Below are 24,839 nucleotides of genomic sequence, written 5' to 3'. Positions count from 1 at the left end.
TAGCTTCGGCGTCTTTCCCTCAACTATCCAAAACTCTGAATAAAAGTCAGCGCCAGCGGAATCGTAAATATTGAAGAAATAAAATGCACTTTAATTTTTTGGTTTAAAATAGGATACATTTTGAGTAGATATAGGCATAATTTATTGAAAATAATTACACAACAGGCTTTCACTCTTAAACATTTATAAAAATAGACAGGAAAAGGAAAACAAGGAACATGGCAATAAGGCTCTAAGTTTATTTACATCTTGAATAGTTTACAAGGGAACTGTTTTAGTTTTACAGTTTCTATATACAAGTCTCAAATTATGCATTAATTCACATTTTTTTGTATTTAGCATAACCTTCACATGAGCTTGCTGATAAATGTTGCCCTCTCCACTGTACACCACTTAATAGAACTAAATAAATACTAGTGGAAATTTTCTTTAAAATAACTTAAAAAGATCTTACTATTTACTAAATGCTTTGTTTCCAAAACTTCATAACTTCCATAAAAATTCTTGCTGTCTTTTGATTGTTTTATCAATACTCCTTTAACTAAAAAGGGTTCAGATTTCAGCTAAATGTTTAAAGCCTGATTGAATTTTGTCTCCATTAAAGGTACAGTCAGTCCCATAAAATGGACTTGTATAGCAATATAAGTGTACAGACTATATACATATTACAAGTATAGACTATACACCACACAGGTGGACTTTCACAATACAATAATTTCACTAGAAACATTAACTTTATTCAAGTAACTTCATTGACCACTGAAGAAAATGAAAATGAATTTGTCAAAGAGCACCTGACCATCAGGCAGATTATTAGCTACATTTCATCACTGTCATATTCCTCTATTGTGATCTCTTCTTCCTCCATGAATCCTTGAACGGTAGCAGGCTGGGGCTGGCTGGCAGGCAGATCTGTTCCACTAGTCTGACTCGAAGGAAGAAACTGTGAAGTTTCTGCATCAGTCTCTGAAGGTTGGATTTTGTCCATGTGCACAAGGATCTTTGTAGGGGGCGATCCATCAAGATTAGCCTCCTCATCGCTGTTAGAGTCTATCATTCCAGAATCCTTATCAGTCAGAGCTTCCATTTTCAATCTGTTAGAATCATAGGACAACCATTAATAACAGACTAGCGTAGTTCTTTGAACTATGCTATAAATAAGATAATTTACAAAATGTCCTTCCAGTCTCCTCCTAATGTTTGAAATTATTTAGCTGGTAGCTTCATTTGATCTCTCTCAATGAAGCATTTCCCTCCAACATAAAATATGAATAATAAGTTGATAAAAAGGGTGGCTATAAGCCAAGTTTCCTGATAGATTATATGTTGAAAAGTAACACACTAGTCTTAGCTGTGTGACCCCGAGTAAGTCACTTAACCCCAATTGCCTAGACCTTTCTGCTCTCCTGCCTTGGAAACAACCCTTAATAGTCCATCTAAGATGGCAAGTAAAGGTTTAAAAAAAAATAATAATACATATGGGTAGCTGAGTGGCTCAGTGGATAGAGAGCCAGGCCTAGAGAGAGAAGTCCTAGGTTCAAATCTGATCTCAGAGACTTCCTAGCTGTGTGATCCTGGACAAGTCACTTAATGCCAACTGCCTAGCCTTTACTGCTCTTCTGCCTTAGAACCAACCCATTCTGAGACAGAAGGGAAGGGTTTAAAGGGGAAAATATATATATATATATATATATATATATATATATGAAAGGAGGCACTGAATGCTTCAGAAAGCAGACTTCTAGATTTATGTTAGCTGAAGAGTGAGAGAAATTTGGCTCTCTCTCCAGGGAATGTAAGATCAAAAGAAATAGTAATGATGTGATAATTTTATAGTTATTTTAAATATACTAGATACTACTAATAAATAATCTTAGAATCCCAATTACTTAAATCAATTTGGCAAAGAAAAGAAATTTAGAAAATGTTAACAGTGCCTTTTTATGGTAGCTTCTGACTAACTGCAGACATTAAAATCACTGACTTGGAATATGACAGATAAAATAGATTTCTTGGATTAAATGGTTTGCTAATACTACAGTAAAATAGAAATAAGTCACAGAATAATGCCCAACAACTCTGGTTACCTTCCAAAAAACCTCCTTAGGGGAAGCCTTCCAACATCCTGGATAAAAGCAATCTGAGCTGGAAAAGGAGAATAAAAAACCTCATTTCAAACTAGATCAAATATATTCAGGGTACAAAATTCTCAACCTACATACTTTTTGGCACAGTCGGGTGTTTATCAGTAACACTGCCTTCTAAAAGATTCTTAAAACTATATAGTTAACCCGACTAGTCTTTGCCCAGGGTGCAGACAGATTTCTGCTCCATTGCTCGCTCCCACCCACCCCCATTTTCCTAGTCTCTTCAAGAACCAATCTCCATTTCATATAAGCCTTCCGATTGTTTAGTTTTCAAATTGCTCCTTTGGGAATTAGACTTTTCCTTATAAAAAATAAGTCATGAAAAGACACCAAGTAACATGGAGAATGCTCTTGGAAAAACCACACTGTCCTTTGGGCCGTGGATATTCTGATTCTGCTTTAGCCCCACGGGTTGATAGTGTCCATCAAATAACAAAAAAATCTAAAAATGTTTCCGGTGCACCTACTGCAGATGTCTAATGTTCTATTAAGTACCATAGTATGAAATACCTTTAAGTCAGTTCGGAAACTAGAGGGAGGCCAGTTTTGATTCTGAGGCTACTTTAGGGGTCCCATAGACTACAGTACACAGTTTCAGACCTAGTGCCCAAGTACCCAAACGCCCAGATTACCCTCAGAACTAAACTAATAATTTGGAGTCAACCCAGACAAATTATGATCTCAGCGTTAGAACTAGCCTACTTTTAAAGCAGACTACCTCGTAAGAGCAGGGAACTCCTCTGTAATAGTAATGATGAGTATATTTGTAAAGGGGCTAAGAGCGCACTAATCACGTGAGTAGAATTGTTTCCCTTTGCTTCATGGTTAATATAACATTAAGCAATAGGCATATTTACCACATGATATCGAGAAGTGAATATAGTAAGACAATGCTATTGGGAAACTCCTTCTTAGGAAAAATGCCAGTAATAAATAACTAACAAGCCCCCTTTTTATACCCCAGCCATTTCAGGATATTAGCTTATCCTCAGAAATGAACGCTCCAACCCTTGTAACAAATCAGAAGAGTTAAGCAAAAAAACAAAAACAAAACCCCCACAGATCTAATGATATTTGCAACCCTGTTCCATTTTAGTCACTTCTCTCTCTACTCATAGGAGAAAGGTTATTTCATCCTGCCTTCTTAGGTCTGTTATTGTTACCTTGATTTCTCATTGGATTAGTTAACATAGCCAGGTATGGCAAGAGCTGTGTTTGAAGACACAAAGGGGGTAAGCAGAAACTGGAAAAAAGTGACTTTGCTGCCAGGCAATTTTCACGATACTGTTTAGCAAAAGGAAGAAAATAAAAATCATTAAATTCTACCAAGGAAATGACAATATTTTAAAATAAATTTCAAAGAACTTTTTAGATGATCATTAACCCCTCTATTAACTGCTTCAGCATTGACTTAAAGAACCCTTAGGTGACTTATGTTTCAGAACATTCCTATCAATGGTAGGAACTCTGGCTTTTCTGTGTAGCAAGAGTCTGTAGGGGTAGGAAAATGTCACTGTAAAAATTAAGGAAATTTTATTTAGAAACACGTAACCTAAACCCCAACCCCAAATAGCAGTACACCTTACTTACATTTTCTTTATAACCTCAATATATGCAGACCTTCAGGATTTTATGTTATCTCCACAAAGCATCATTTACAAATTATTTAAGAAACATCATAAAACTCTTTTTCTAAAAGCCCCACTTCTTATGATCCCTAATTTCCTTCAATGCATGACTCAAATGTCACTTCCTAACAAAGGCTTTTCTCTGATCCTTCCAGTTATTAGTACTCTCTCCCTCTTGATGCTACTTGGATATCTGAATAGTGTGAAATCCCCACCCACACGTCCTCATATACATTTCTGGAGGGATTTGACTTTTATTTCTATCTCACTGATGCCCTCCCTTTCTGCCTTCCTCAGAGAATCTAAATTGCTTTTGAGTAGGCAGGTGTAGCACAGTGCCTGGCCCTAAGCAGGTACTCAGTAAAGAAATGCTCACTGATTATTCCTTCATAGCTTTGTCTGTCTGTCCTGGGGCTCTGAAAGGTCAGCTGCTTGCTCCTGCTCCCCTCCAGTATGTCAGAGGTGGGCCCTGAATTCAGGACTTCCTGAGTCAGGCTTGCTCTCTATCCTTTATGCCAAAGTGACTATCAGAGCCCTAGGCCCTCTTAGATGAACATGGATTTTCATTGGTAGGATAAAATCATAGGTTGAGTGCAAAACAAAACCAAGACCTACTCATGTCCTAGCAGCTCCCCGCACTAAGTGTAAATTGCTAGAACAGGTACATGAGCTTAATTTTTCCCCATTCTTTTTTTCCAGTACTTAATATTCAAAAATGATGTTTCTATTCATGTTTTGGCTTCAATATTACCTTTCTATTTATCAGGAACCACTGAGGTTTGTGCAAGGGTCGAAAACTTGCTCCACCTCCTTGACAATAAGCAAAACCTCTGGATTTGTTGGAATGCATCACACCTCTTGTAGCTACAGATGCACTGTACTCCCCAAGAGTGGTCCTTGACTAAGAAATGAAGTGACACGCAATCAAATTAAACTATGGATATAAAATGCTTTAAGATACATTTTATTTTATTTTTTTAAAACCAGTTAGGAAGTGTCTGAGGCCAGATTTGAACCCAGGACCTCCCATCTCTAGGCCTGGCTCTCCATCCACTGAGCTACCCAGCTGCCCCCTAAGATACATTTTAAAGTACTCGTGATATAAAAAATCAATTATCACTGTGGTGTATGGTGGAATTTAAATATAGCAATTCTCTAAATTCTATAGTAACAAGAAGAAAATCCTCCTAGAATCATTTCAAAATATCCAAAGTGGTTTTTTCCTAGTTCTCATTTTACATTATATCAAATTGAGATGCTAAGGGAAATGCTGGTCAAGTTTAAAAAACCCATCATTTGATGTCTATGCAGCTTCCCTAATTCTAGTGTTACTGCTATAATAAATAAAATATGAAAGAATTCTAAAACTTCAACGGGCAATCTGATGTTTTGCCACAAATAATAAAAAGGCAACAACAAACAACCTAAGCCGCTCCGCCTTCCTACACATGAGGAAACAATTCAGCAACACATCAGTCTTACGTTCCAGTCGCCACAGAGGACGTCAGCACTGCTCATGTATTCACTGGCTCTCACGAGATCTTCTATTTCGGTGAAGAAATCCACATAGTTTTGGTGGAGGTACAAATTAAACAGCTCGGCAGGCATGTGCGACTTTTCTATCACCTCCTAGTCAAGGGAAATCGTGTCTGTGTAAGTCTCAACAGAAAGGTAGTGGGCCAAACGTTTTCTTTGGAATCCACCGTTACAAAGTGTAGTTACCTCAGGCTCAACAAGTAACACGTCCCGTTCATACTCTGACAAATGAGGAGGTAATCGCGGAAACTCCAGTTCCGTGAGAGGCGTTCCTGTAAGCGATTGCAACATTTACTGAAGACAGATCTGAGGAGAAGCGCGTCCATAGTTCATGAAAATGCCCGGTTGTGCCGAAGGGATACTGCAGGGCCCTGACCAGAGATCTCCGGCAAAGCCAGCAGCCAGCCGAGAGGGGTCCCAGAACCCAGCGGGAACTAGGTACCACCGGTATTACTATGCCACCGAGTTGTTCATTATAGTTCATACAATAAGCCTGTTTCATGCATCAGGCACCTGAGGCACAACCTAGGAAGGAGCTCTAGTGAATCGCGGTCTCCTAACACTGATAAAGGGAGCTGACCCAGCCGTCCGTGTATCAGGAACAAAACTACGACAGAAGAGAACTGAGGAAGAGGAAGAGCAGACTGGATTAAATCTGGGAAAGGGCCAGGCTTCTCCACCACTCAAAGCTTTCCCCTGAAACAGAACCACCTGCTTTTTCAGCAGCATATGCCGATAGTGACGCTCGGCTGTGACGGATGGAACGCAGACTATTTGAAGAAATCAAGACTGTGGCCCTCCTGAAGGGCAACTGAAAAGACACCTGGGAAGACACAGTCTGCAACATCTCCACAAAGAGGAGCTATGCACAAGAAAGCCATGACGATATCATTAACATACGCCAAAAAAGAAAGTGGGCCAGTCCAACAGCAGGAGAGAGATGAATGGCCCAAGGGCTTTCCGGAGGGACAGTTAATCTAGGATCCACGAACTTGTGTGTTTAATCAGGAGTTTCCTTTTCAATCTTATGTTTTTTATTTATGAATTTAAAAATATTCTGAGAAGGGGTCCATGACTTAAACAAGGCCAAGACACCCTGCTCCAGAGGAAGCTTGTAACACAGGGTAGAACAAATATGAAACATTAAAAGAAGTATCCTGACATGAGTAGCAATGATCGAACACGTATGGATCAGTTGTGTTCTGTAGCACTAGAGCAAGTAATTATATCAATGAAATCACAGATATTCTGATATATAAACAAAATGAGTAATAAATAACAGATTAAACTATGCTTACTATTATTTTATAATTAAGTTAAAATTGGATCAGAAATGATGCCACCTATTTAAAAATCAATATCTGAAGATATTTTAAAATTTAAAAGCAATGTTAGGTGAGGGGGCAGGGAGGTCAATGGAAAGAGAGCCAGGCTTGGATACAGGAGGTTCTGCATTCAAATCTACCCTCAGATATTTCTTAGCTATGTCACCCTGGGCAAGTCACATAACTCCCCATTGCCTAGCCCTTACTGTTCTTCTGCCTTAGAAACAATACAGAATATTGATTCTACAACTCTACAATGGGAAGGTTAAAAAAAAAAAGGTTGGTGGAAACCCAAGAATAGCCTTTAAAAGGAGATTCCATGAGTTATGAAAGGAAACTGTGCTATTTTGTTTTCGTCATTAGGTTAATATGAAGAATGAAAAGTTAGAACTGATCCTATTTATTGTTTTCTAACCATGAGTATTTACAAGTACTTATAAACTATTTTGTCCTCTAGAAGGGCCATCTAGTAAAACTGAAATGGAAGTTAAGTGAACAGCATCTAATCTGGGCTGAATCTTAAGTCTAGCACTCTTTCCATTGCATCTTGCCACGTGTCTTGCCCCCCAACGTATCTGGTTTTCTAAAGCTTTTCAAAAAAGAAATCATTCCAGCTGTGGACTATTAAGTATATGATTACCTGAGAGATTACTTATGAATACCAAAATGGCAAACGGGTAACTGATTAGGGCCAAGAAATGATTTGTTATAGAAGTCCCAAGTCATAGAAAGTTTAACAGGTTAACTTTGAACTTCAGCCGAGTTCTTCTGTTGACTTCACAATTCAAGGTATGAATATGGCATTCTAATCCAACAAGTTAAAAGCTTTCCTTCTGACCCAACTACAAAGTTTACCAATACAAGTCTAACCATTCTACAATCATGGCCAAAATCAATGAAAAGACCAAAATATTCCAAATCAAAGAGATCTAAAAGGGAGGAATGGAGGTAGCAACTTATACTCCTACAATTAAAGAAACTAGAGAGTCTAAAGCAGAAGTGAAGAGTTGGGGACCAGAAACAGCTCTGACAGCTCTGACAACATCACCCCCTCGCAGCGATTAGTTATTTATACTGCACTTTATACTGTCAATTACTTTAAGTGGATGTTTGAATTGATATTTTTTCCCAAAATGAGAGGTAAGGGAAGGAAGAAAGATATCGGAGATTAGGAAAAGCAAGTTCAAGCAGAGTTCTGGAGTGGTGGGACTTTGGAAAATAAAAATGTTGCACAAGGACAGTGAATTCTGGATAGCACTGGATGAAAGAATAATTTAAAAGAGCACTAAAAAAAATTCCTAGGGCTCTGGTAGCAAAGCACGTCACTAAAAATGCTTAAGTTGCTGAACAAAAACCATGTCACCTAAATGGATGACTATCTTAGTATTAAAGAGCTATAGGAGTAAAAGTCCTAGGATTCACTGGGAACACTGTCGTATTTAATTACCCTCACAGAAAGTAAATTATTATTTATAATTTAGCTAACATTAATGTTTGTTGAATAAACAAATGAAAGCTCAGACAGTTCACATCTGTAGGATCTTCTTGATAGATTAACAAATTCAACTAAATGCCACTGTTAGTGCATTAATTTTTTATAAACCTAGTATTTTATTAAGTAAACATTCATGTACTTAAAATGCCAAAGAATAAAGGCTTCTTACTTACTTTTACAATATAATATCTTTCCCAAAGCTCTGAAAAGAAAAAGACAGGCATCTTTGCCACCAATTGCCTGAACTTCTTGGTTTTCCGAAGTACTATCAGGTCTCTTTCTCTGCCTTGCTTTTGACAACAATGCATCTGATTTTAATGAAGACATCCCTTTTTTCCTTGACCAAAAATTGGTCTCCTCAGAATTACCTGCAATAAAGTAATAAAAAAATTAAAACATGCAGAAATGATACTTAATTACACCTGATAATATCCAATTAAAAAAATGAACACAAATGAAATCATCAATGTGAGGACATGAGTGTATAATTCAACACATCTACAGAACTCAAGTTCACACCCTCCTAAAAACCATCTGCTAGCTGGAGGCATTCTTCTAGATCTCTTGATGTTGAGTGGACACCAATGGGTTCTTGGGCTGCACCATGGATACGGCTACCTCTTCACTTCCTTTTCTGGTCAGATACTCTTGTCCTCAGTTCTTTGCTAGTAATATTTTTCAGCTTATTCATACCCACCACGCACTTTTCTACTGCCCTTTGAGCAACTCATAGCATATTTCATAATTCTCAGCCACAATATTACTGGGAAAATATTGATATTAAAAAGATGGATTTTCCCCCTAGGAAAAATTTGGGGTTCATTGAAAGTATAGCATAACTGATTAAAGGCCATACACATAATACTTTTATAGACTTTTAAGAGCTGGAAAGGACCTCCCTGACAATACACTTGAACCTTCTTCTCATTTTACAGATGAAGTAACTAAGGTACAAAGAAGTCAAGTAACTTCCCCAAGGACACACTAGCAGTTTCAGAAGCAACATTTGAATCTAGCTGCTCTGACTCTAGAAGTTAATGTTTTTTCCCACTGCATCACAAATCCTGCTATGCTTGATCAAGATAGGTGAATTGATGGATGAGCTCTACAGGCCATCTATCCATTTTCATACCACCGTTTGAAAAAGAGGCATCTTTCCTTCTAGAGAATTTATTCTTGAGAGTTTTAGAAGTTCCCCAAATGGTATGGGGCCATTCAGAACTATGTTTTAACCACAAACAGTAGTGATTCTAAGAGAAAGGTAAGGGCTAATATATATTCTATATATCACATATATATTATTTTATTATATATTTTATAATATATAAAATAATATACATATTATTTTAAGGTTAGAAAACCATGATTACTTTGCAGCTTATAATACTTAATGTTTAAATACCAACTTGTTGCTTGATGATCATATGTAGCAGATATGAATTCAATCCAACTTTCTTTTATTAGTGTATATATATAATATACTGGTATAAATATACACTAGTATGCTAAAAGTTTTTTTAAAAAGTCATTAGCATTTTTTGAACACATAAGGGAATTCAATAAAATAAATTCAAATAAAATATATGGTTGTACAAAGGATAATCTAAATAAAATAATTCATAAAATAGATGAATGGAATAATTACTATATTGTTCACCCAAAGTATGGTCTGACAGCATCTACAGGAAGTGGTCCTTGAAATGTCAAGAAAGCTAGGTATTATACCAAGCAAAGTAGATGAGGTTTGGTACCAGGTGTAAATCTTGAAATTTCTCAGACTTGTGAATGTTAAAAATTTTCCCCAATGGGGAATTCTTAATTGGAACAATTCCCTACTGGGAACATTACTCATTTTGACTGTGAGAACTCGCCAGGATCAGAAATGGGAGGACCTCTACTCCACCGTACTTAAGACTGCTTTAGGGGAGAAAACTCTTTGCTAAACAATGAAAGTACTTGGACCCATTCTTATGATGAGGCAGGGAATTCTTTGAGCCATGCCTGTTTTTAGAATTGATACAATGGGATGCTAGGTACCTATAAAGGTTGGGCAACTTGTAAACTTGCCAGGAGCAAAGAGGTGAAAACTTACTCAGAGGTTTTCTCTTGAGGGGATTAGTCGACTCAGCTGTGTTTTCTGTGGTTCAGACTTACTGAGGGGATTAGTGGACCCAGCAGTGTTTTTAGAATGGGTTGTCCTTTGGAAAATGTCTACAGTGATTGGTAGATATAAGGACTTAGGGGAGGTGACATAGGAGAAAACCCCCTATATAAGAAAAAGCAGAATCTCTTGAAAGAAGCCTTTTGGAGAAATCTCTTATGAGGATCGCTTGAGAAAAGGATCTCGAGAGAGGCTCTGGAGAAGGGAAGCTCTTGCAGGGCAATCTCTAAGGAGGTCTCGCTGGAGCTCCTCTGAGGGGACTCTCTCTCTGGAGGCTCTTGAGAGAGGCCCTTTGAAACAGTCTCTGGCTGGAAGGCTCTTTGAGGAGACTCTGTCACTAGAATCCTTGCTTAGACAGACCTTGTGGTGAGTGATAAAAGACTGACTGACTGATCTCTCTCTCTTAAGACTCAGGTCTAGGCCATGTTGGCTTAAGGCCCTTCATACTTATTTCCTTTCTCTCTCTTTCTCTCTTTTCTTTAATTCCTCATTGTATTATTAATTAAAATTCTCTATAAAACTTGACTTGGGTATATTCATAATTGGGAATATTTCCCTGGCAACCACCTTATATATTTGATTTTAAAACAAGACACTGGAGTGAAACATATTTTCTGCGGTCACAATTTACTCACCCACTCTAATAACTACTATAATTTATATCTTCCACCATTTTAATTGTTACAGTTTATGACATCCACTCTTTTAAATGCCACAGTTTATGGCAGATAACTATTTTAATTATTACACAGGTAAAAAAGGACCTAGTACACATGTACACAAACACTCCCTTTATCTTCTAGTACAGCGGCACACTGGACATTTCCATTTTTTAAAGGTAAAAATTTATAATTCCATTTTTTAGGGACTAAGCAATAACATTTTAAAATGCTCAAATATTTTTACAATTTTATTTCACTTCATAACTGACCAAGAAAATGTCATCTCCACTTATATAAAACAAAGCCGATTTATTATCTATATTTACCTTTAAAAGAAGAAAACTGGAGACTGTTTATTGCACTTCTTATATCACCAGAACATCCTTTACAAAGCAACTCTAAAGCTGGCTTCTCAGGGACAGCAATTTTTCCGCCATTCTTAAGTCAGAGAAAGTGAAAAATCAACATTATTTTCTGAACTAGTGAAGAAAATAAGGGACATATCTGTACACAAGAAAAAGCTTAGAGACTCTTTTTTTTTTTTAAAACCCTTATCTTCCATCTTGGAGTCAATACTGTGTATCGGCTCCAAGGCAGAAGAGTGGTAAGGGCTAGGCAATGGGGGTCAAGTGACTTGCCCAGGGTCACACAGCTGGGAAGTGTCTGAGGCCAGATTTGAACCCAGGACCTCCAGTCTGTAGGCCTGGTTCTCAATCCACTGAGCTACCCAGCTGCCCCCAAGACTTAAGAGATTCTTATAGAATTACCTGCCAAGGTATCATTCAAATACAAATGCAATAATGCCTTCCAGTTAATTATATTAACAGTGCCCTAAAACAAAATAGGTACCTAATAAGTTCATGTTGAACTTAATATAATATAAATTCCAGAGTATGAATTATTTCTATCTTTATTTCAATTATGCTATTTTAAAATAATTGTGTTTCTAGTATGTGAAATAATAGGATCGATATTAAGAAGTCACAACTTTTAAACTTTTCAGGTCTAAAGTTTCTTCAAGCAACCTCAAAGCAGAATTTCTGAAATCAGGGATTCTTTAATTTTTCTTCTCTTGTTGATAGTATGGTGAAGTCTATGGACTCCTTCTCAGAATAACCCCTTTTTAATGTATAAAATATATAGTATTACTAGGAAGCCAAGTATACCAAAATAGTTTTCAGCGTGTTTAAAAAGAAAAAGGTCACAGACACTGTCAACATGGAATCTAGAAACCCCAAATTTGTAGCCGAGTAAGATCTGATGAACCCCAAGTTTTAGGACTAGCGGATAAGTTGGAGACTCCAAAGCTTGTCCTTGTTCCTGTGAGACTCCACCCTGAAGGGAATCTCAGGCTAGCAGTTTCAGACTGAATAATGGACCCGAGGTAAAGAGAATCCCATTTAGGTGGGGCTAAGCATACGCTGAGTGCCTTCTAAGTGCAGTAGGTAGCGGGCAAGTCAAGTCTCCTAAGCTGAAGGTCCTGATTTTGATCCTCTAAAGGGGGATGTAGTACAATGGGAGAAGCTTCTAAGACAAAAACCTTATCCTGCCCCTGAAACTCCTTTATTATGTGGCTCTCATCTACTCCTATCCAGTTTTGCTCCATATTACTTCATTTAATGTACTCTGTTATAGTCAAAATGCCCTTATAGCTCTTCCTGACAAAACCTTTCATCTCCTGCCTCTGTTTGTCCAAATGTTTTCTCATACCTGGAACACAATCCTCCCTTCTGCTCCTTGTAGCATGGTAGTGATCATTCCTCTTAAAAAGAAGCCTTTCAATTCTCCCAGATGTTTATGCTTTTTCTCTAAACTGAAATTACTTTCTACTTAAATATCTGCCCAGGTGGGGTAACCTTCTAGTAGTCCTCTGAAGGTAGGTACTGTTAATTTTTTAAATCCGTTTTTTAGAGCCTAGAATGGTTACCTGAGAAGTGTCTGTTGGTTAAGTTGACAGGCCAGTGTGCAAGAGACTGTAAGCTATATTATGACAGTTTATCAACTAACCTCCAATGTACAGGATTTCTGATACTTTTATTGTAAATCGCTTGATTAGTAATTTGTTTAATGGAGGATTCGGTGAGCAATTGGTGACTTTGCCATATTCACAGGGGGTGTTGGGAAGGAAGCCAAACTACTCATTTCTAAAATACCTAAAAGGAAATGCTGAATTCATAGAACAATCAATGTAATAGATATAATTCATAATATAGCAGGTCCAGCAAAGGGCAATTTAAAGAAGAAATGAAAAGCATGATACTCTTTAAAATGGGATTACCACATAAATGTAATCAATATTTGAAACTTACCATGTTTGCTTCTATTGCTGCTATTCTACTAAGAACTTTCATCATAATTGTTGGTGCCACAGGATTGAAACTGTCAGAAGTTATAGCAAGACAAATACTTGTTAATGACATTCTAAAGATACATTTCTTTTATGAATGCTACAAGAGGCACAAAGAAATCTTCTTACCTAATGTTTGATATGGAACATTCTTCTTGAATTTCTTTGGGGAACAGTAATCTCTGACTACTGGCTCCACTAAGACTATCAGAGATTATGAATATAAGAGGACATCGACCTAGCCTCACGAATGTCCTAAAATGATAGGCAGGAAAAGTTACAGATTGCAATTATTATGTCAATTAATTTGGAGTTCTAGTAAATATCACTGAAACTTACCTCAATATTTCATGTAACGTACTGGGATCTCTATAGAATTGATTGGGCAGATCCTATTGAAAACAGCATAAAAATTAATCCATTTCTAACTGCAAATGTACGTTATAGATGGACAATTACCAAGTAAAGCCTCTTTCCAACTCAAACTTCTTTGTTCCAACTTATTTTTCAAAAGAACTAAGAAGATGTAGGATATACAGTTTATTAAAGTATCCATCAGTCATTAGGAATCTCGTTTACAAATCATATTTACAGAAAATGACTAAAATTAAGCAGTTGATAACAAATTATTTTCATTGAGAATGTAACTATAAACTGTTAAAAATGCACTTTCCTTCCTAAAATGCATTTAATTCTATAATTAAGACATTTGTGCCTCTTTGATCAGTGATAAATTATTTAGGATTGTTAATATGTCATAAGCCTAAGCTTTATATGTGAACATTATTTCTACTTAACATGTCAATGTCATCACAATCAGACAAGAAATAACCAACTTTGGGGGGTAGGTATAGCCTTTTGAGATATACATATATATTTTTTTTACCTCAATTAAAATAATCTTCTTATCAGTGTGCAGACAATCACCAAGCATCTGTAGTTTGTTATATTTATTTGCTCTCAACAGAAACTCTTGAAAAATAGTCATCTGAGACTGACTCGGAACCATGTGGAAACTTGATTCTGAAAAGCAAGCATTTTCCTTGTCAACAAATCAGAAAATACACAAATGATGTCCCTCTTGTTTAGGACAATTGTTCAACTGTTCAGTAAAGCTGTCCAAAGACACTGTGGGTTCTAGCTTCTGCTCTCTACCTTTGTCCTTGGAAAAAAGTCACTAAAATTCTATGGATGTCAGTTTCTCTCCCTGTACCATGACCAGGTAGAATAAATGACTTAAAATCCCTTACCTTCTGTCTTAGAATTGATACTAAGTATGTGCCCCAAGGTAGAAAAGTGGTAAGGGCTAGGTAGTTGGGATTAAGTGACTTGCCTAGGGTCACACAGCTAGGAAAAGTCTGAGGCCAGACTTGAATACAAGCCTTCCCATCTCTATACCTCACTCTCTACCACTGAGCCACCTAGCTGCCCCAAATAAATGACTTTTAAGGTCCATCTCAGCTCTAAGATTTTAAGAACAATCTTTGTCTATTCCCTCTCCCAAGGACCTCAAGCACATCTGAGGACTATGAGTTAGATTTACCTCACCCCTCACAATTAAGCATTTGTCTTTCAATTCACCTATTCATTTGGGTGAGGAGGAAAGTTTTCTTTCTTTTTTTTTTAATTGAAGAAAAATAAATAAAAGTAAAAAGGCAAAACAAACAAACAGCAAAAAAACCCTACCCATACCGAATAGAAGTTAATGCAAGTGGGTTTCTGGATATTTAAGATAATAATAATAATAATGAAGTCTTCAGTCCCCCCCTCCCCCCCAAGCTCTTAATTCCCTGTCTACTATGAGAGGTTTTTTTTTTTTTTGCCACAGTCAAAATAAGCTTATTAATATCCTGGAACACTCCTCCATCTTCTTGTAACTCAACATCAAATAACATGATCAAATAGTGTTGAGAGAAAGGAAAGCACAATTGTAACTTGCCCTGGCCACTACTATGACCCTGAATGTGTTGGTAAGATAAGATTTAGAGCTGGAAGAAACTAAGGTCCAGAGATAGTTCCCAAGGTCCCACAAGCAGTCAGGGACAGAGCTAAGATTTAGCCCTCATCCTAACTCTAAATTCAACTCTCTTTAGGTCCCCAAAGAAGAATGTGAACTTCGCTTTGGTTACAACACTCAACTTCAGACCCAAGAAAAATTTTAGAAGTGGTATGTGATACAGGATGAACTTCCCATCTGCTTTCTACAGAGAAGGGCCCCTCTCCCTTCCAAAACAAAATAAATCTCACCAAGATTAAGCCCATCCTTCATATCATGTTTTCTGGAGTTTAGAAAAACAGGGTTAATCCATTCTTGCACCTCAATACCGAGCTCCTTAACTAGTATCTGTAGAGTTGCTGTTTTTCCACATCCAGGAGGACCTGTAATTATTAGAATAGGCCCACCCTACGACAAAGACAAATATTATACATTAAAAATTGAAAGTGCTGATGAAATATGCCAACGTAACAACGTCTGTATTTTTACTTGGTATTCCTCTATATTATCATAGTACAACTTTTTCTATTGTGCTAGTTGACATACTATACATTTTCTACACAATATGAAGAAGTCATTTTATAAAAACCTCAGAGTAGCTGAAAGACACTGATCCTCTATAACCATGGTGGCGAACCTAAGGCACATGTGCTAGAGAAAGCACTCAGAGGCCTCTCTGTGGGTATGCCTGCCATCACCCCAGCACAGAGTTCACCAGAGTTAGTTACTAGAAAGACAGGGGGATGCGGGGCTGGGCTGCTCTCCTCCCCCTTTCCACATGCACCTCTGTAAAAGGTTCATCATCACTGCTCTATAAACCTCCCCCACCCCCCCACCCCCATTTTTATCAGTTTCTTGCAATCAATGTAGTTCCACTAAAACATTCCAGTAGCAACTTAACCAAGGGCTGGGGATCTCCATGCTTGGAGTGAACTATCTGTGTCTCTCATTCAATAGACAGAGACTTCTAGAGGAACAAGTGCCATTAACTAGGTCAAGAATTATATGCCTAATTTCTTGCCTTTGGGATTTATGTGCTTATTAGCAGACAAAATATTACTCATCGCTGTATATATGCTGAAAATTCAGGATCCTAAACTTGGTCCACCCATTTTATTTCTTTTGAGGGAATGACCATCATTTCATGCAACTGGATTTGCAACCTTGGAGTTATCCTCATTTTCCCTCATCGCACATGTACAATATTTTCACATATATTCCCTTCTCTCTGTTCACATAGCCAATGTGATAATACATGTATAACCCAGACTGAATTGCTTGTCAGCTCTGGGAGGAGGGAGGGAAGAAGGGAGGGAGACAATATGGATCATATAACTTTAGAAAACTTATGTGGAAATTTATTAAATTAAAAAAATACAAATTTAAAAAAAGAGATCAACTGCCTAAAAAAAAAAAGACCATGTCATTCTGGTATACAATAAACTCTAATAGCTCTCTATTGCTCCTAAGATCAAATATAAGCTCCTTTGACTTTTAAGACCTTTTACACACTATGACCCCAACCTGCTGCCTTATCAGACATTACTTCCTTCATGTTTTCTTCAGTCCAACTAAACGAACCTTGTTGTTCTCATATCGGAGGTGTCAAAACTTGGCCAAGACAGACCCAAATGACTCCCAAATGCAGCCCAAACAAAATTTAAATGTAATGGAAAATGTTTAATAAAATAAAATAAAATGCAATACAATATTGATAATATTAGTTTGTTTTCTAAGTCACTATTTAGCCCACAGGAACCCACTGTATTTGAGTTTGACACCAGTTTTAGATAATTCTCTCTGTATCTCCACATTGGTTGTCTCCCATACCAAGAACACTCTCTTCTCACTTCCTCCTCTTAGAACCCCTTCTTGTATTCTAAAGCTCAGCCATGAGGGATAGCGGCGTTTAGAAGGGTCTGGCATGTGACAGTCCATGGGGGTCACAAAGAGTCGGACACAACTGAACAACAAATGCCACCTAGTATATGCAATTTTCCTGATCCCTTCCTGCCCTCTCTCAAATATCCTTTCCTACCTCCGAGGTCCTTCCACTGCCACATTACTTTGTAATTATTTTGTATACACTTATCAACACGTGGTTTCTCAAGATAGAATGTAAACTCCATGAGGGCAAGGACTGTTTCATTTTTGCCTCGGTGGGTGAGACCCAGGACAAAGTAAGCACTTAGTGAGTGAATTCTTATTGATTCCCCAGCTCCAAAAAAACCTATTCTTATCAAATACCTAGACACATTTAATTTCTCACTACAAACTGTAGAGCAGTATATAATTTATAAAACATTTAAAAATGAGATTATGAGGAATGTGTAATTACCTGTTTTGGCTGCCACTCAAAAACATGAGCTTTTAACCAGGTTTCGAGTTCTTCAATTTTCTTCTTATGAACAGCAAGTTCATTCTAGTATGAAAGATTAAAGTTTTAAGAATTGTTAGAATATATTTTGATTTAAAATAAATAATAACTCATTTTATATGGTGCTTGAAGTTTTTATACTTTTAAATGAAAAAATTTGAGTAACATCAGTACTAAATAGATTAACATGAACTAGATTAGTAATAAAACCCTTCCACTAATACGCCGTTGGTGGAACTGTGAACTAATCCAGTCATTTTGGAGAGTAATAAGAAATTACGTCCAGAGTTATAAAACTATATAGACCCAACAATACCCCTGTTGGATCTATTTCTCAAAGTGATCAGGAAAAAAGGAAAAGAACTTTTATGTTCTAAAATATTCCTAGCCATTCTCTTTATGATGGCTAAGAAGTAGACATTGAGGGGATATCCATCAATTAGGGAATGGCTGAACTAGTTGTGACATATGACTGTGATAGAATATTACTGCACTGTAAGAAATGAACAGGTACATTTTTTCAAAAACTACAGAATGACCTATATGAAATTATGAAAAGTAACATGAGTAGAACCAAGAGAACATTATATACAACTACAGAATTCATGTTTGCAAAATAACTTGTAAACGACCACTTCCCTAGAAAGATCTGCTGAATAGAAACACAAGACATAATTTATACATACATATTTTTAATCAAATGAAGCCTTCTCTAATGTGGGGATGGGAGGGAAGGAAGAAGGGAAGATACCTGGGAGTTTAAATATAACCAACAAAAAGTAAATTAACTTAAACAAAGTCCTCAATTGATTAATAAACAGATGATCAAAAGATATATGGTTGGTGTTTGGGAATAAGATTTGAAATTCTGGGTCATTAAGAAGTACACCTAATTTTGAACAATGATATATGTATAACCCAGTGGAATTGCTCGTCGGCTCAGGGAGGGGGGAGGGAAAGAATATGAATCATGTAGCAATGGGAAAATATTCTAAATTAATTAGTTAATTGATTTTTAAAAAGTACACCTAAGAAAGGCTTGTAAGAGTGTATCTAGAAGGTATCTTACAAATGGAATCTAAAGGATATTAAACTAAAAGGGACAGGAGAGGGAGAAGAATGCTTATGTCGATCCCCTAAGATGAGAGACACAGAGTAGCCACACAGAAGAAAGAAAAATAGAGACAAAAATGCAAGAAAGGAACCAGTAGTAAAACACATCGTCTTAGGTGTCTAGGAGCAAATGCCCATCTAGTATCACGGAGACTTGGTGAGATGAAACCCAATGACTAAACTATGGGTCTGAACAGGAATACGACCTCCAGTGGCAAAAAGGTTTAGGGATAGGGTAGCACTGTATATTAAGAAGGCCCAGAGGGCAGCTACTTGGCACAGTGAACCGAGCGCCAGGCCTGGAGTCAGGAGGTCCTGGGTTCAGATCAAGGCTCAGATATTTCCTAGCTGCGTGACCCAGGGCAAGTAAGTCATTTAACCCCCATTGCCTAGCCCTTCCCACTCTTTTGCCTTAGAACCAATACACACAGCTAGGAAGTATCCGAGGCCAGAGTTGAACCTAGGGCCTCCTGTCTCTAGAGCGGCCTCTCAATCCACTGAGCCACCTACTTTCCCCCTGAAAGCCGTTTTTAAAAAAAGGTACATCCATGTGAGGAAATCCAGGAGCCAGAGAGAGGAAAACAAGGCAGTGAATATTTTTAGGCCAAAGGAGAGAGAGAAAAACAAGTGTATTCATCATTGGAGCATACTACAGGGAACTGGGACTGAGAGGGGACAGAAAAGAGGAACGTGAGGAAGAGTTCACATCTGGCAAAGAAGAATGATACAGTATTGATGGTGGGACTTCAGTTGTCTTAGACATTTGTGGGAGTTTTCTCTAACAAAAGCAGAGCAACGAATAACTTGATTTTTCTTAGTGGTAATTCCATCCTTCAAGAGGTAAAACCCACACAGGGGCACTCTTTTTTGAAATTATTGGTTTTGGCTGAAACCATGGGATCTGGGGGAAGAAAAGAATCTTCAAACTTAGTTTGTGATGATGAAAAGGAAACAGATAGCCTGAAATACACCCTAGATTTTTGAAAAATTAGATTTTAAAGAGCTCAAAGGAAAGATAGATCCCATGGAGTTTTGATTTAAGGGAAAGTCTACCTAAGAGGAACAGGAGACTGAAAAATGAACATTTAAAAAACACAAAGGCAAACAATTCTAAAGGAAAGGAAAAACAGAATTGATCCAAAGGGACCACTGTGGACATACAGGGCACCCAATGCTCAATTTAGATTAAAAAAAAATTACATAAGATTCAGCAAGGCCAGTTAACAAAAAATTCATATAAAACCATTCATGAGCCTGTGAAATTAGCATGAAGGGGATTTGAAGATGCCACAAGACAGAGCTCATGTCTTCAATTGGTCTGCTGATATTAAATCACAATGCTTTAAAACAGTTTATGATGGAAAAACTACTACCAGAAATGAATTGGTTTTTGCTTTATTTCAAATAATCATAAATGAATTATTAAAATTAAAATTGAGTCAGGTGAGGGAAGAGAAAAATTCTTTACTTGAATAGATTGAATAAAATCCTTATCTGAGCTAAACTAAAATTCATGAAAACTATTAAGGAACATGTATAATAAGGAATAACGAATTTTGGTGGGGAATTGATAGAGACCTTACTGTAATAAAAAATATTACACAAGCAAAACCCTTAAATATTGTAAGTAATTTAGAAATATTTTTTTAATTACATCGTGAAATACATTCATAATCTTTTCAACTGGTGTCATTTTCAGTTCCCTGCTAAATTTAACTGCCTAAAAATACTGAAATGATTTTGTACCTGAGTTTCCGGTTTGTATTTATCTACCCATGGTTCATTTTCAGAGAGATTTTCATTGAAATTTGCTTCAACACTAATATGTTTTGAGGAAGATTTTCCTTTTTTTCTGGCTATAAATTTGCTACTTTCTAATGTGGAAGGCAAATCTTTTCTTCTCTGATGAAAATTATTTACTCCCAGAGATTCAGTTTTAAGAGCAGAAGAGATGTCTGTGTTCGCAACAAAATCATCAAATGAAGGCTCTACCCAGTTGGTTATCTAGGGAAAAAAAATCAACGTAAATAGTATAACTATATTTTTGCTTCCTCCCTTTCTCATCCCTAATATATGTTTCTTGAACTTTTACAATTAAACAACTCAAAATGCTAACTTGCAACATATTCACCCATAATAACTGAAATAGATTGGATTTTCTTGTTGGCTATAATTTGCATTTATAATACCATTTTTATATTATGCACATAAATTCAAATGAACAAAACGGTAATTTACATTTTTACATAATTTACATCAGCATTCTGTAGCTGATACCATATTTACTATAGGAGTATCATTTCAAATTGGTTACATTACCTTTAAACTTTTGTGAACAAGTAAAAATTTGTCAATTTATACATTTTGCGATTATAGCCTGATTTGCATCTTCACTGTACAGAGTATGTAATATGTGAATAAATAAAAGATGCAAGGTTTTAAGGAAAATGGAGATTTATCCCTAATAAATGAAATGTCACAATAATTAATTCAGCAAGCATTTAGTAGCTCTTATTATGTGCCAGGCACTGTGCTAAGTATATAAAGACAAAAATTAATGGTGCACATTTGCCTCCTTTACTTCTTTTTTCAGTAATATTATTAAATGCATAACAAATACTTGTAAATCACCAATAAGAGAGTTCAATCTGCAGACCCAACATAATGATTATTTCAAGAAGTAAAATTTTTCAGATGGCTATTCTAACATCCTAATCATAATAGTTACTAGTTACCATAATATGAATCTAGAAAAAATCTATTAAAAATCAGCATCCCTGCTGCCTCTTAATAATTCATCTAACTTGTTTGCCTCTTGTATGCAGAACCTTGTATTGTCAAGTAAAAGGGATGAATAAATCAAATTTCCTTTAATGAGTATTTTCTTTATTATTTGATTCTCTAATTCACACAAAATACAGAATTTTTACTGTTACTCTTATTTCCATTGTAAAGGAAATATTTAAATTATTTATTTAATATGAGAGTTGGTGGGAAACTCAGGAGCTGACACACTAAACCCAGAACGATAACTAGAAATTTGAATATTTCTGCTGCTGTTCTCTGATCCTTACCTAGTCTTGCCTTGTTACTCAAAACCTAAAGCTGTACAACCATGCAGAATAAGGAAACAGGATTAAGCACGAATTCAGCTATACAGCTAAGAACTCCCATGTTCTCATTTTAAGCCTCTTCTCTACTTTGTGAGATGAGCTAAAACAGCCACTGCTGTATTACTTTATTTGCAACTAGTTATAGTTATTATCAATAATGCTTCATACCTTTGTGGAAGCTACCTTTCGTCTAAGAGAAGTTTTTGACATTATAAACCTTGACAGTTCCCATCCGTAGTATAGAACCTGCAGGACATTAAAGTAGAAATCACCTGAAATGGAAAGAAAATATATTTGTGGAAGTCTTTGTCTTTCCTTTGAAATTAAGAAAATTAGAAATACAACATTAAATTGTAATTAAGATATAACTCAAAAACATTTATTGTATGAATGTATTTGTTTTTTAGATGTGTGATCATGGGCAAGTCTACCTCACAGGGGGCTTAAATGAGAGAATGGATTAAAATTGTTTTGTAAACTTTAAAGTTCTACCCAAGATTAAGAAAGTTCAGTAGATAGCGTTGGACTTGGGAGTTAGGAAGACCCTAGTTCAAATCTTGTCTCAAACACCCGAATGATCTTAACCAAGTAACTTATCCTCATTTGTAAAGAGAGATAATATTTACTTCATAAGATGTTAGAATCAAATGAGAACATGCACACAAACCCTGGCAAATAAGTGATATAAAAGCTAGCAATTAACATTGTTATATTTGCCAATAATATAACTGAGGAAGAAGTATTTTTTTTTGTCACAACTGATTCATGTGTGACTTTTCTTACACTGTAAATAGAATGTCTTTATTTTATTTTAATTTTTTTTTATAAAAACCCTCACCTTCAGTCTTGGAATCAATACTGTGTATTGGCTCCAAGGCAGAAGAGTGGTAAGGGCTAGGCAATGGGGGTCAAGTGACTTGCCCAGGGTCACACAGCTGGGAAGTGTCTGAGGCCAGGACCTCCCATCTCTGGGCCTGGCTCTCAATCCACTGAGCAACCCAGCTGCCCCCAAATAGAATGTCTTTATAAGAAGTCAGAGTTAGACTGTAAGGAAAACTGAGTGCTACAGAACAACGCTAGAACTGTGGTGCCAGAGACTTTTGAGAGGCCCTCAGAAAGCAAGATTAAATCAATTAATACTTAAATAAATTAAATCAGGCTCTTCATTGAAAGGTCAGATACTTAGGTGAATCTTAAATACTTTGGCCACTTAATGAGAAATTAGGATTCATTGGAAAACACCCTGATGTTGAGATAGATTGAAGAGAAAAAAAAGGGGACAGTGGAGGATAAGATGGATAGATAGTGCCACGGAAGGAACAGATTTCAGGATAGAAGGGCCTAATGCGCTATGTGGTCCATGGGGTCCTGAGTTGTACGGAACTGAACAACAACAAAATAGGATATAACTACAGTATACAAGAAATAAGAATCATTCAATACTTATTGAATAACTGCATAAATTCAAGTGTACAGAAGGAAAAAAAGGGGCAGTTCCCATTTGTGGCATCCTAAAATTAAAATGTCAAAGTATTATTTCAAATCAGAATAAAAATGTTTGGTTTCCTGAAACCCAAAAGCCAATAAAATGGTACATATTACTTCTGAATAAGTGTTTAAGTTGTCCACAGCGCCGGTTTTTAAAAAACTCTTACCTTCTGTCTTAGAATCAATACTATATATTGGTTCTAAAGCAGAAGAGTGGTAAGGGGTATAGGCAATAGGGGTTAAGTGACTTGCCCAAGGCCACACAGCTAGGAAGAGCCTGAGGCACATTTGAACCCAGGACTTCCCGTCTCTAGGCCAAGCTCTCAATCCATTGGCCCACTTAGCTGCCTCCACATCCCCTTTTGGGAAAATTATTTGGCTTTCCCAGCCTTGAAAACATGCCTCTTGGGGGAAACCTGATTTTTTTTTTCTCAAGAGTGCATAAAGCTTGCATTTTTAGGACCTGCAAGCCTTGAAACCCAGTCCTGTTTGAAGCACATAGAAACTTAAAAACAAAGCACATCAGCCAACCGAGGGGTGGAAATAAACACGCATAACTATCAATTGAAGGCATTTTCAAGTAGGAGCAAAACACTCAATTTCTTGCCTTCAAAACCCTCGATCTCGCTACTTTCACAGATGGAAAGAACCGGAAAGGTCACCGACCCGCTACCTGAAACGGAATCATCCCGTACAAGATTCCGTCGACAAGCGGTCACCTAGCCAAGAGGGCCGGATGACGGGGAGCTCACTACCTCCCGCGGTCCAGGTCAGTTCTCATTGTGAGGATATGCAGAAAAGGAACTTCCTGTGAGTTCAGACGCTGGGGGCGTGCAGAGTAACGGGCAGTCCCGCCCGCTAGTTACTTGGACCCCAGAAGCCTTTTAAAAACGTGGGTTCCGGAGCTTTCCCCGTCAACCTGCCGGCTCCCCGGACGTCGCTCGCGATATGCGGGGCTCGCTCCCCCCCCCCCCGGCCGCTCGTTCCCTCCCGGCCTCCGTACTCCTCCCCCTGCGTTAGTGGTTGCTCGCGGCCAGACGGCGAAACGACTCCGGATCATCCTGGGGCCGCGGGCTAAGGGCCCAGATCGGCAACCAGCGGGACAGGCAGACCTCTCCCGCTCGCGGCGTCCTCACCTGCTGGCAGAGGGCAGTGATCCTGCGGCATCCCCCCCCTCTCCGGGGGAGGCTGCTGCGGCGGCGGCCCGAGTCCAGATGCGGCAGCCAAGCGGCACTCTGGGGGCCAAACTGGGAGCCGTGGTTGAGGCCCCGCCTCCCGGCAGGGGGGGCCTCCTACAGCGGCTGGCGCCTAGGCGACGGGGCCAGAGGGGAGGGGGGAGAAGAAGGAGTCGGCCGTCTGGGGTGTCTTGGGCACTGCCTGCTCTGGCGGAGCGCGGAACGTGGGACACATCGGTCCGGATTTGCTCGGAGGCGCTGTCATAGAGGAGCTGC

General features: G+C 37.7%; 1 protein-coding gene across 3 annotated transcripts; it reads right to left on the bottom strand.

Moving 5' to 3' along the window:
- Positions 1 to 68: 68 nt before the first annotated feature.
- RAD17 (RAD17 checkpoint clamp loader component) lies at positions 69 to 24,655 on the bottom strand. Of its 3 annotated transcripts, none has more exons than XM_007486272.3 (17): positions 24,525 to 24,655; positions 22,069 to 22,172; positions 20,534 to 20,791; positions 17,636 to 17,719; positions 15,549 to 15,705; positions 14,188 to 14,324; positions 13,641 to 13,693; positions 13,431 to 13,556; positions 13,264 to 13,333; positions 11,281 to 11,392; positions 8,305 to 8,499; positions 5,498 to 5,583; positions 5,258 to 5,404; positions 4,527 to 4,676; positions 3,311 to 3,431; positions 2,088 to 2,145; positions 69 to 1,094 (listed from the first exon to the last, which is right to left on the bottom strand). In XM_007486272.3, the coding sequence occupies exons 1-17, from the start codon at positions 24,553 to 24,555 to the stop codon at positions 818 to 820; spliced, it is 2,166 nt and encodes a 721-aa protein (XP_007486334.2). In that variant the 5' UTR covers positions 24,556 to 24,655; the 3' UTR covers positions 69 to 817. The 3 variants fall into 3 exon arrangements, with proteins under 3 accessions (XP_007486334.2, XP_056680913.1, XP_056680912.1); XM_056824935.1 differs by lacking the exon at positions 24,525 to 24,655 and adding an exon at positions 24,062 to 24,193; XM_056824934.1 differs by lacking the exon at positions 24,525 to 24,655 and adding an exon at positions 23,996 to 24,187.
- Between the last annotated feature and the right edge of the window lie 184 nt (positions 24,656 to 24,839).

Source organism: Monodelphis domestica, chromosome 3 (genome assembly GCF_027887165.1).
Source record: "Monodelphis domestica isolate mMonDom1 chromosome 3, mMonDom1.pri, whole genome shotgun sequence".
Classification (NCBI taxonomy): domain Eukaryota; kingdom Metazoa; phylum Chordata; class Mammalia; order Didelphimorphia; family Didelphidae; genus Monodelphis; species Monodelphis domestica.
Note: the sequence above shows the minus strand (reverse complement) of the source record. Positions and strands in the feature narration are given on the sequence as shown.

Coding starts and splice junctions, on each gene's coding strand:
- RAD17 (XM_007486272.3), bottom strand. CDS start 24,555: ATGCCGCAGGATCACTGCCCTCTGCCAGCAG. Junction 15,706..17,635: donor TTGAGTGGCAGCCAAAACAG/GTAATTACACAT, acceptor TCTTTGTCGTAG/GGTGGGCCTATTCTAATAAT. Junction 14,325..15,548: donor GAAGGATGGGCTTAATCTTG/GTGAGATTTATT, acceptor CTTGCTTTTCAG/AATCAAGTTTCCACATGGTT.